Source organism: Schistocerca serialis, chromosome 1, assembly GCF_023864345.2.
Source record: "Schistocerca serialis cubense isolate TAMUIC-IGC-003099 chromosome 1, iqSchSeri2.2, whole genome shotgun sequence".
NCBI lineage: Eukaryota > Metazoa > Arthropoda > Insecta > Orthoptera > Acrididae > Schistocerca > Schistocerca serialis.
Window position 1 is genome coordinate 1,097,879,949 of NC_064638.1, and position 12,982 is coordinate 1,097,892,930.

A 12,982-nucleotide genomic window follows, 5' to 3' on the forward strand; every position below is an offset into this window, starting at 1 on the left:
GTGAATGGAGGGACGAATGGAGACGTGTCATCTTCAGCGATGAGAGTCGCTTCTGCCTTGGTGCCAATGATGGTCGTATGCGTGTTTGGCGCCGTGCAGGTGAGCGCCACAATCAGGACTGCATACGACCGAGGCACACAGGGCCAACACCCGGCATCATGGTGTGGGGAGCGATCTCCTACACTGGCCGTACACCACTGGTGATTGTCGAGGGGACACTGAATAGTGCACAGTACATCCAAACCGTCATCGAACCCATCGTTATACCATTCCTAGACCGGCAAGGGAACTTGCTGTTCCAACAGGACAATGCACGTCCGCATGTATCCCGTGCCACCCAACATGCTCTAGAAGGTGTAAGTCAACTACCCTGGCCAGCAAGATCTCCGGATCTGTCCCCCATTGAGCATGTTTGGGACTGGATGAAGCGTCGTCTCACGCGGTCTGCATGTCCAGCACGAACGCTGGTCCAACTGAGGCGCCAGGTGGAAATGACATGGCAAGCCGTTCCACAGGACTACATCCAGCATCTCTACGATCGTCTCCATGGGAGAATAGCAGCCTGCATTGCTGCGAAAGGTGGATATACACTGTACTAGTGCCGACATTGTGCATGCTCTGTTGCCTATGTCTATGTGCCTGTGGTTCTGTCAGGGTGATCATGTGAAGTATCTGACCCCAGGAATGTGTCAATAAAGTTTCCCCTTCCTGGGACAATGAATTCACGGTGTTCTTATTTCAATTTCCAGGAGTGTAGAAATAATGTGAGGTTTTTCAACATTGCCTCATATTGCCTATTTTAGCTATTTATAATGCATTTTTGCCTGTCTATTTCAATGATTTATAATGCCTACATATTTGTTCTCTATTGACAATCAACAGAAGCTTCCCTTTAAGCTGTTTCTTCAATGTACCTATAGCTAATAGCAGTGTATTTTGTTTGGAGAAAATTTTATTTTATTTTATTGAAGTACAGGCAGAATATATACAGGATGATATTGTGTAAGATTTCAAGTAATAATCTCTCTTCCTCTTGTTCTCAATGTAATCCAGAAAAATGGCATAGGACAATTCAATCATGTCAATGCTGTGCTGGACTTTGACTCTGGCTGCAGTTTTCCACTGCCACTTTTTGTGCTGTCAAGTGTACATTTGAATGGATATGTGATTATCATTGCTTATTGCACCATGTATGTTTTCTTAACTTCATGAAGCATAGATTAGTTGTCATAACAGTAATTATGATACTTTAGTTGCCAGGACCATTAAGTGTTATATCAAAATAGACAGTATTTATAATTTGTCTGTCAGTAATAAAGTTTTTAGCAAGGTTCACTTTTTAATATTGCAGGAACTTAAAACAGTTATGGATAATTCAGAAGAAGGAGTTATATTCTTCAGTTTCGGATCAAATGTTCAACCTTCTGAAATGCCAAATGACAAATTTAATGTTTTTATGAAAGTTTTCTCAAAACTGAAGCAAACAGTATTATGGAAATGGGATCAAGATGATATGATTGGGAAGCCAAGTAATGTACATCTTGGGAAATGGTTTCCCCAAAATGATATTTTGGGTAATATACCTAACTTAAAAATCACATATGTATAATAATTTTTTATGTTAATTTAAGCATCACAAAGAGACATCAAAAAAAGTTTTGCATCACCTCAGTTCCAAGAGTTCTGGAACCTGTACAGAAAATTGGAATATAATTCAACATAAACATCATTTCCACCCTTTTTATTGCTCATGAAAATCACAAATTGCATGTTGTACCACCATACAGCGAGACCTTCAGAGGTGCTGGTCCAGATTGCTGTACACATCACTACTTCTAATACCCAGTAGCATGTCCTCTTGCGCTGATGAATGCCTGTATTCCTTGTGGCATTTTATCCACAAGTTTATCAAGGCACTGTTGGTCCAGATTGCCCCACTCCTCAACGGCGATTCGGCATGGATCCCTCAGAGTGGTTGGTGGGTCACATTGTCCATAAACAGCCCTTTTCAATCTATCCCAGGCATGTTACTTCCAACTTGGCCTCACCATTCTTTCCCATGTTCCTTCCTCAGAGAACCAGGCTTTCTACATAAGGAAACAAATCCTGACCATATCATCTTACCTGCAGACAAAGGTTCCACCACTGTTGCTATGAATCACAGTGACAAACTGGCAGAAGGCCCCTGTGAATTATCCAAGTCCTCCACTTATAAACTCTGCCAGAGTGATCACATCCCAGAAGCCTAACATAACCTCTGCTTAAAGCTGAAGGCCCTTCCCACAACCTCACCCCTAAATTCATTTCCCTTCTTCACCCTATGAAACTCTGTACATCTACCTTCTACATATTCAACAAAATCCACAAACCAACAATCCTGAATGCCCCATTGTTGCTGGTTATTGTGACCCCACTGGAAGAATTTCAGCCCTCACTGAACAACACCTCCAACAAATTGCTCATAATGTAGCCTCTCAGATCAGAGATACCAACCACTTGCTTTGCCAGCTCTCTACAATCCCCACTCATTTACCTCCTGGATCCCTACTTTTCACTGTTGACATGACTTCCCTATGCACCAACATCCCTTGTGCCTATGTTCTTACTGCTATTGAACACTACCTTTTCCAACATCGACTACCTCACACCTCATACACCTAAATCACATCTACTGCTCCTCTGAGGGGAAGGTATACAAACAAATCTGTGGCACAGCCGTGGGCACCTGCATGGCACCCTCACATGCCAACCTGTTTATGGGCCATCTAGAGGAGGCTTCCCTAGCCTCACAAAATGACAAACCCCTTGTCTGGTTCAGGTTCATTGATGATATCATCACAATCAGGAGTCATGGCCAAGATACCCTATCCTCATTCCTCCACAATCTCAGCACCTTCACTTGGTCCTCCTTAACCCAGCATGTCACCTTCCTGGGCGACCATGTCTTCCCCTCTGATGGCTCTATCCACACCTCTGCCCACATTACACCCACCAACCATCCACCAACAGTACCTATATTTCAATAGCTGTCATCCTTTACACACCAAAAGTTCCCTCCTATACAGCCTGGCCACCAGGGACAGAGTATCTGCAGTATGTTGAGGGTCTCACCAAAGCCTTCACATACAGGCACTATCCCCCACTCTCAGTCTGCAAATAGATCTCCCATGCCATTTTCCCCCACACCCCCAAACGCCCCAACCACCCCCAAGAATCAGCTACAAAAGAGTGCCCCTTCGTCACTCAGTACCATCCTGGACTTATCAGCTGAACCACATCTTTCTTCAGGGCTTTGGTTACGTACCTTCATGCCCTGAAATGAAGGATTTCCTACCCAAGATCCTTCCCCTAAATTGGAAAACCCAGGTACAAGACCTGCCCATCCAACAGCCCAGCACTTCCCATTCCATTCCTGTCACAGGCTTATCCTATCCAATCAGACGCCAGGCCACCTGTAAAGTGGCTATGTCATATGCTTGATTTCAATGGCTGCTTCACTACCTGAGCTATCTGGATCCTCTGCTCCGCCATCAGTGTGTCAGAACTGTGCAGATGTGAGTCATCCTTATAGTACATTCTCTACTCCCAGCATCATCTCAGCCTCAAACTACAGTAACTTAACTGTCCTAACAACCTCAAACCAACAGCTTCCACCCATTCTGCCCTATCACCTCCCCCTATACTTGTCCCATTCCCCTCTTTGTGTGCCACATTCTGCCAATACATCCACCTGTCTTTCTCCTTTTTTGCTCCTCTTTTTCTAGCCTTTTACCACCCCCCCCCCCCCCCCCACTCTCCTCATATCCAGGACCAATAGCCTCCCAATGCTGCACCTGTTGGTAGTCTAGTCCCTGCACACTCCTCCTACCCATACCCTGCTACTCCTTCCCCTTCCATGTCCCCTCCAGATGGCTGCTTCCATTCTGTATGAAAATTACTTTCTGGTCCCAGCTGCAGAAGATGGCGGTCATGTGTATGTAAGGCGTGCCTTGTTGTGTGAATGAATGGGTGTGTGTTTTCTTTTCTAATGAAGGTTTTGGCCAAAAGCTGATGTGTAAGTGTCTTTTCATTGTGCCTGTCTGCAACTCAGTGTGACATCTTTATGGTGAGTAGCCATATGTCTTTTACTTATATTGTTGATATTGCAGCTGAGGTTTCCATTATTTGATTTAGCCAATAATGTTATTTTGTTTTTTACAGGACATAAAAAAGTTGTGTTGTTTATATCACACGGCGGTTTACATAGCCTTCAAGAAGCTGTCTACCATGGAGTTCCAGTTTTAGGAATACCAATATTTGGAGATCAAAATGTGAATTTAATTCGAGCTGAGGCTAAAGGATATGCAGTTAAATTACTGTTCCACAACATTACAGAAGAGTCATTACTATGGGCAATCAGCGAAGTCTTAACACAACAAAAGTAAGTTAGTTTATTCACTTTTATTAGCATGTCGACTATTACTGCTCTATTCAGTGATAAAACACTGCAGTCATTAGGTTATTTCCAGAGGGAAATAAATATTCCTCTGGAGTGACAGAAAATTATTTAGTGCCTCAAAAAATTCACAGGTTATATGTAAGCATTTCTTTACAAGGGTATTTATATTATAAGTAGTGAAGTTTGGGATTTCATCCATGATCAGTCCAGTATTTTGTTCTGTCAATTAAGTCACTTGTTCTTCTAGATATTGTTTGGAACTGCTCATTCAGCAATAACCAGTTATTTCCTTCTTTATGGTAGTAGACGATTTAATCATATTACTTTGCTGACATTGTGATTATTATTAGTAAATTCATACATGGCTTGTCGTTTTACCTGCCCGTATCCTTTGTGTCAAATGTATGTTACAGTATTAGTGTGTTACTGTACCCTCATGGATAGAATGCCATTTCCCTCACCACTGTAGTGACACTGCTCTATTGTATTGTTTCTGTTGCACATGATTAAGCTTAGAGTACATTCATTCAAGGTCACTTCATCCACCTCCTCTTGTGTTACAAGTGCATAATAGTGTTTTGTTGTCATGATAATGCTGTTGTGCCCGGTTTGATATAACTGTGTGCTGAAGTATTTGTCTAAGTTGCGTAGACCGTGATGAGCGTGTTTGCAAGTTATAGACTGCTTAGTGCCTTGTCGATAGGGCTGTGCCTGATAAACAGTGTCCACATCTCAAACTGCAAGCACCCACTGAGTGTTACCCACAGTGACTTATTTGTGGTTTGGCATCTGGCCTTTTTAAGCCAAGGACAGACAGCCTTCCTGTAAATATGCATACACTGAAGGGTATTATCTTAATAATACAGACACCTTCAAGCTGGTATTTAGTTTCACTTTGATACGTGCACCAGATCTAGGTGCATGCGAATAATAATGTCCACGAGGAGAGAAGTAGTGTCGTTTCAGAGACATTTTAAATTACTACATTATAGTATGTAATCTTACTATCTGTTATATGTAGTTTTCTCCAATTTCAGTAAAGAAATCAAAGAACATTTCTGTGTCTTGTTATGTCATTCTGCACACCTAGTCCTATGTGGCTCCTCCTCTATTGACCCCTGGTGAAACCCTGTTCCCGAGCCCATCCACAATCATGGCTGACCGCGATGAGCAGTTGCCAGCCTGACACTCCCCCCACCACACTGGGGCATGTGTACCATGCAGCTTTCCCCAGCCCCCTGCCTTCCCAATGCTCGTGAAGAAAGCAGCATACTGTGATGTGAAACAATCCCTGGTGCACTGCTCCCAGCGGTTTCAACCCCCACCAATGGCCAATGGTTAAACCCCTTCCACCCTCCCTCTCTCCACTCTACAGGGAAAGACGGATGGCTTCCAAGCATCTATGAATCTCTTCACATAGTTCACAGAAGCTGTCACCGTAAAGGTGCACACTTCCCCTCCCACCCCTCAGTCTTCCTCTGCTGCTGTTCACTTGCTTCCATTCAACACACATGAGCCCCTTCTGTGATTCACTTTCACAGAGACAATATTTGCAGGTTAGTCTATCACAAACAATGCAAATCAGTTTGCACTTGCTGTGGCACAGCTTAAACCCTCAGTCATTCACAGAGGCATGTGAAATTATCACCAACCCACTGCAGTTTGGCAAATTCAGTGGCCTACAAGCCCAGCTAAAAGAGTTACTTTCTGCAATGGAATTACATTGCACATGCACATTATTCTCATTGGAGGAATGTGCCTAGATGTGGCCCTCCCAGCTCTCCAGTACTTCCACATACTGGCCAAGCCAGCAGTGTTTCCCGACGCTGCTGGTTGTGACATGGGACATGCATTTTCCTACTGCAGTACACATGGTCTTATCTGTGCAAGATTTTTTTATGGCCACTGCAGTGACCATAATTTCTGACAGAACATTTGAGGCCCTTGGCCCGACACCATAATCACTGCCGCACAGCATCGCAGTGCCTGCTTGCGTGATTGTATGTTTGCACAACCTGTATCAACCCCTGCATCCCCAGCCCATGAATGCACCAAAGATATGGCCCAGCTAATAGCTAAGATGGTCAGTGAGAGGGGCATGCTTGCCACTGCCCTTGAGTGCACACACTTGCCCCACCCCACACATTGCCCACCTCCACCCACAGAATCTGTGGCCACCAGCATGCATTCATCTCCAGGCACATCCTGTCCCACCACCCCTGACCTGTTGATGATGGCCAAGGCGTGCATGGTGCCAACAATTATTGATGTTTGGCAGAGCCGCTGCAAACTGCCGTGCACTGTGTGCAAGGGCTAACGGCAACCAGTAGCAGGTGCTCCTGTCCACTCTGCGATACGACAGTGTCTGTTCATGCATGATCATGGGAACCCACCCTCCTCGACCCTTGACACACTACCTCATTGTCACTGATTCAGATCTTTCCGACTATCCCTGCCAGTTGTACTTGCCATTGTCCGTACTCTCCCCTACTCCTCAACTACAGCTGATTGCTCAACGATCACAATCTTCTGCTGCACTTGATCCTTCAAGCTAGGTCTGGGAAGAGAATTTCCAGAGATCTTTATTATAACCAATGTTACGGACCCCATCCTTGCAGATTTTATTTTCCATTACAGCTCCTCTTCGGCTGGCAAATGGCACTGGCCGGAGTGGCCGTGCGGTTCTAGGCGCTACAGTCTGGAACTGGGGAACCGCTATGGTCGCAGGTTCGAATCCTGCTACGGGCACGGATGTGTGTGATGTCCTTAGGTTAGTTAGATTTAGTTAGTTCTAAGTTCTAGGCGACTGATGACCACAGAAGTTAAGTCGCATAGTGCTCAGAGCCATTTGAACCATTTGGCAAATCGCCATGTTGTTGATGCCACCTTCCGCCATTCTGTCCCATGTCAATCCCGCTCCACCATTTTTACTCCTTCAAACAAGTGTCCTATGCCATCCATTTTCGTTGACGTCTTCACGACATTTCCCCCCCTCACCTGTTCCAACCACTCCCTTCCACCATACAAAGAGAGAGCCCCACAGGCCAAGATCTAGGCAGCAATCGCTGCGGAAGTGCTCCGACCTTCCAAGAGCCTATGGGCCTCCACTCTATACCTTGTGCAAAAGAAAGATGACACACGGCGCCCATGCAGAGACTTCCAGGCACTAAATGCCAGGATGGTGCCTATTCGTTACCCCATTCCACTTTTATGATTGTCTGGCGCAACCGTATTTAGCAAAGAAGACTGCACAAAATGTGTACGAGATACCAATGGCCTCCAAGGATACGGAGAAGACGGCCTTATTACACCTTTCGTCCTCATCGAGAGTGTTTTCATGCCATTCCGGCTCCAAAAGCCACCCACAAATGGCAGCGCATCCTTGACAACGTCTTATGTTTCGTTTAGGGGTGTTTCGCATATTTGGACAGTATCCTAATTTACTCACATGACCTAGATGAGCACTGCCACCAAGTTCGGAAGGTATTCTCTCTCCTTCATGTGGTGTGTGTCATTATCAGTCTGGAGAAGTGCATTTACGTTTTCAGAGATCAACTTTCTGGGGTACAGGATATCGTTCGCAGATTCCCGCCCCATAGACGAGAAGGTCCGTGCCGTGTCATAGTTTCCATGCCCCACTACGCACAAGGAAATCTGCATGTTCCTTAGGATTGCAAATTTCTTTAAACGCCATCTGAATGACGCCGTGAGCATGCAAGCGCTGCTCATGACCACATCCATGGCAACTGCACAAAAGGCAACAGGCCCATTCCCTGAACAACACAGATGTCAAGAAGTTTTGAGCAAGTGAAACGCAGCCTCTCACAAGCCGCCCGCTTGGCCCATCTCCACCTGAACGGCCTGCTTGCAGTTGTTACTGACACCAACCAGTCAGTCATAGGTGTAGTCCTGCAGCAACGTCATGAGAGGATGGAACAGCATCTGGCGGTTTTCTCAGCAAAGGTCGCAGAGTCATGGCAGCCTTGTGCCATGTAAGATCACGAGCTCCTTGCTTTGTATGAGGCGATTAGGTATTTCCACCCCTCGGTGAAAGAGCACCATTTCACTGTTTTTACTGCCCACTGCCCACTAAAAACGAGATTATGTCGCTAGGAAAGCATGCAGGTCTCACCCAGCCAATTTTGACAGCATTGCTGGCATTGAAAACCCTAGTTGCTGATTACCTTAGTCAATCGCGCGTCCTTACCTTCAAACACCTGCATGGTCTGACCCATTCTGGCATCCGTGTGTTTACTATGCTCATTCTGGAGCATTTCGTTTGGCCTGGTATCCAGCGTGTCTGCACCAACTGGGCCTCCACCTGAGTCTCTTCCAGTGCTCAAAAGTAGGGAGGCACGTGCATGCCCCCATTGCCTCTTCTCCCCCTGGCTGACTATTTGCCTCTTGCACATACACATGGATCTTGTAGGCCCCCTCCCATCATCCAACAGTCACCAGGAGGTGATTAGTGTCACTGACAGATACCCCTGGTGGCCTGAAGCTATGCCCCTACTTGAAATAACCGTGGACACAGTGACCAAGGCTTTTATAGACATGTGGGTCTCATGTTTTGGGTGCCCTGCCATGTCACCACGGACTGCCATCCATTGGCAGTTCATGTCATGTTTATTAAAGATTCTCATGGAAACGTCTGCCACACTCATCCACTTTATGACAAGCTACCACCCTGCCGTCAGTTGCATGGTGGGGCGGTTTCACTGGTCTTTAAAAGCTGTCCTTACATGCTGCTCTGTAACTTTGTTCGCCACACTGCCTCTAGTCATATTAGGTGGCCCAAAAAGCTGATCTCGGTACATCTGCTGGCTTGGAATTTCACTAACTGACGTGGAATTCTCTCTTCAGTGATTAGTCCCATTTTGAACTGAGACCTGATGACCGGCGAAGATGTGTCTGGAGTTGCCCCCAACAGTGGTGGGATACCAAACTGACTGTCACCTACCATACAGCCTGACAACCAGGAGTGATGGTCGGGGATGCCATTTCTTTTCATAGTAGGACCACTTTGATTGACATCCACGGCACCCTTACAGCACAGCAAGTGTGTCGACGATATTCTATGGACTGTTTTGTTGCCCTTTATGGCAAACCATTCCAGGCTTACATTTCAGCAAGATAAAGCCCACCTGCACACGGCGAGAGTTTCTACTGCTTGTCTTCGAGCTTGCCAAACTATACCTTGGCAGCAAGATCGCAGAATCTCTCCACGGCTGAGAACTTTTGGAGTGTTATAGGCAGGACCCTCCAACCATCTCGAGATTTTGGCGATCTAATGCAGAAACGGGACAGAATTTGGCACGGTATCTCTCAGGAGGACATCCAACAACTCTGTCAATCAGTGCCAAGCCGAATAACAGCTTGCATTAGGGCCAGATGTGGACCAATATTTTTATTAAACTTGCTCAATTTGTGGAACCTTTTCTCTTTAATAAATCATCCAATTTTTCTGAAATTGTAGTAATTTTATTTTGTCTGCACATGTACAATACGTCTACCAATTTCCCACCTATTCGGATAATTCCGTCGTGGTGTGTTATTTTCTTTGCCTTAGAGTGTATTTGACTATACAGCAGTGCATCTGAAAATTTCCAGCAGTAGTTACTTGAGACTCTGAACATGTCTGTGTGAGAATCCTCAGTATTATTGATTTTTATGGGCAGTCAAAAATACTGTAACTATATCCTAGATGAACACTGCAAGGAATTCTGTCTTGAAAAAGAAGTTGGTGCTTACATGTTAAAAAGGCTGGCAAAGAAAACAGGACAAATGGTACTGAGAAATGATTTCAGTCTTGTCAAACATTTTGTTCGTCAATTTGAAAAAGTTACAAAACAATTTTAAGTTGTCACAAATGATCAGCATTGTTTTCTGAATCCATCATACAGACCCACTAGCCTTAAAATATAAGAAATGTACATGAATTACTGGCTATGTGAGCCAGAGGTGATCATATTGTGTAGCCAATGCACCTCATACAATTCAGCCATGTCCTGGGACCGTGTGCTGTTGATTAATGCAATCTGACAACGTTTGTTCTCCTCGGAGCCTCCACGATTGGATACATCATAATGTTATGTATAAATCCAGAACTCATCTGAAAAGACAATGGGGTGCCATTCCTATGTCCAGTGTTGTTTGGCGCACCACTATCAGCTTGCCCCTCTCTGCTGCAATGTCGAGGGAAACTGCACAAATGGTCACCATACTGATGGATCATGGTGCTCCTGATATCAGCGCACTGTCCTTGCCTCAACCAAGTCATTTTCTTAGGTGATCATATATGATATGTTTGTAAGATCCCTCATGGCAGAGTAAACAGTATGTATGTCCTTTAGGACACTACATGGTTGGGGCCATTGAGATCCTGCATGGCGTTGAATGTGGTTCTCATGAACCCATCTATTGGATATTCTCGTGATTGTGTCGGATCCTGATCGATATGAGTAGCAACACAGCAGAATGATCAATAACTGTCTCGACAGACCATGATCGTTGCACTGTTGAATTCTAACATGTGATGGTAGACAGTTCTCCTTCTTACATGAGGGATAATATAATATTCACTCAAACAACATTCAAATACAACTTCTGAATGAGAAACCCGCTCTGTGATCCCTTCATATAAAAGGCAATAACCCAACTTACTGACTTACTCACTGACTCGTCATCGCCCAGCCCAAACCACTATGGATAGAAGCCTGAACTTTGCAGAGGATGTTGATCTTATACTGTAGACCTCGTTTAAGAAGGTATTTTTCGATGTTTCGTCCTCAAGGTGGTGAAATAGGGGATGAAATTCTTTTTTTTAAATATACCTGTATTAAGGCAATCTTGAAGACAGAACTATGAAAATTGGTATTTGGTCTCTCCATCAGAAATTAAAAAAAAAAAAAGATATCAGTGTTTTTGGAAATTCAGTGACTAAGGGGGTAGAATATTGAGCGAAATGTTTTAAAAATAAATCACTATTAAAGAACTATTAAAGCATTTTTAAAGCTACATCTATCAAAATTTGTATTTCACTTTCAGATTAGAAATAAGAAATACCTCTTTCAGTGCTTTTGAAGATTTAAGCCTCTAAGGAAGTAAAATAGGGTACGAAAAGTTTTATGTAATTATTTCATTATGAAAGCATTTTCAAAGCTAGATCTATGAAAATTAGTATTTGACTTCTCTGTAAGGAATGAAGAAATACGTGTTTCATTGTTTTTGGAAATTCAACCCCTATTGGGAGGAAATAAGGGAAAGCTTTTATGGAAATATTTTATTTTGCTAGCATTTTTGAAGCTAAATCTATGAAAATTTGTATTTAGCGTTTGTGTCAAGAATAAAAGATATGTGTTTCACTGTTTTTGGAAATTCAACCCTAGTGGTTTAAAACTTTTATGAAAGTTTTTCATGGTAAAACCATTTTTAAAGCTAAAGTTTTGAAAATTGTTATGAATGAAAGTATTACATTGTAAAAGCGTTTTTAAAGCTAAAGTTTTGAATATTGGTTGGAGTGAAAAAATATGTCTTTCACTGTTTTGGGAAGTTCAATGAATAGGGAGTAGAAATAGGGCATGACTGATTCACTGAGTCGTCATCGCCTAGCCTAAACTGCTAAGATAGATACTTGGAATTTGGAGAGGGTGTGGACCTTGCACTTTTATACATCGTTTAACAAGGAACTGTTCGAAATTCCCCTCCTAAAGGGGGAAGTAGGGGATGAAAAGCTTTTTGAAAATATGTCATTATTAAGGAAATTTTGAAAGTAGAAGTACGAAAATTGGTATCCGGTTTCTCAGTGAGAAATAGAAAAATATGTGTTTTAGCATTTTTGGAAATTCAGTATTAAGGACGTAAAGCACTGGGTGAAAGTTTTTTAAATAAATCATTATTAAAGAACTCCTAATGCACTTCTAAAGCTACATCTATGAAACTCGTATTTGTCTTCTCAGTTAGAAATTTAAAAAGAAAATTGTGTTTCACTGTTTTTGGAAATTAAGTCTCCTAAGGAAGTAAAATAGGAGATGAAAATTTTATTGAAATTATTTCATTATGAAAGGATTTTCAAAGCTAAAGCGAAAAAATTGTATTTTGCTTCTCAGTTAAGGCCCATTCACACTCTGTCACGTCTTCTCATGTCACGTCCTGTCAAAACATTCCGAAATCCATTTCAAATGGTGGCATCTATGCTAGCCATCACATCACATCACGGCATCATCCAGGTTTCTATGGAAGAAAATTCTGATGGCTGACGTCATCCGTTCGTTGTTTATCACGTGACCCTGCAGCTCATTTCCACCCAATACACGGCCATGTGCACATCTCGATATCTCATTACGTCGTGGTTTTCATGGTTGATATCTGTTGTTTGTTGGTCAGTTTGTTATAAATTGTTTTTTCGTTATTTATTTTGTTAAAAATTATAATTTTATAATAAATGACAAAAGATTAATGAAAGCAATGAGGCTGAATTGTTGTGCTGGCCTCACGAAAAGTGTTGAGAGAAAGATCAACAGCCTCCTGAAGAAAAGTGGTTTG

The 12,982-nt window shown here is 43.3% G+C and overlaps 1 protein-coding gene across 1 annotated transcript in view; it reads left to right on the forward strand.

Annotated features, from left to right (window-relative positions):
* The window catches only part of LOC126416361 (UDP-glucosyltransferase 2-like), a 173,990-nt gene that overhangs the window by 42,950 nt on the left and 118,058 nt on the right, over positions 1-12,982 (forward strand). Inside the window, exon 4 of the mRNA XM_050084044.1 lies at positions 1,352-1,574. Within this exon, the coding sequence (XP_049940001.1) occupies positions 1,352-1,574 (223 nt within the window). The remainder of the gene's footprint in view (positions 1-1,351; positions 1,575-12,982) is intronic.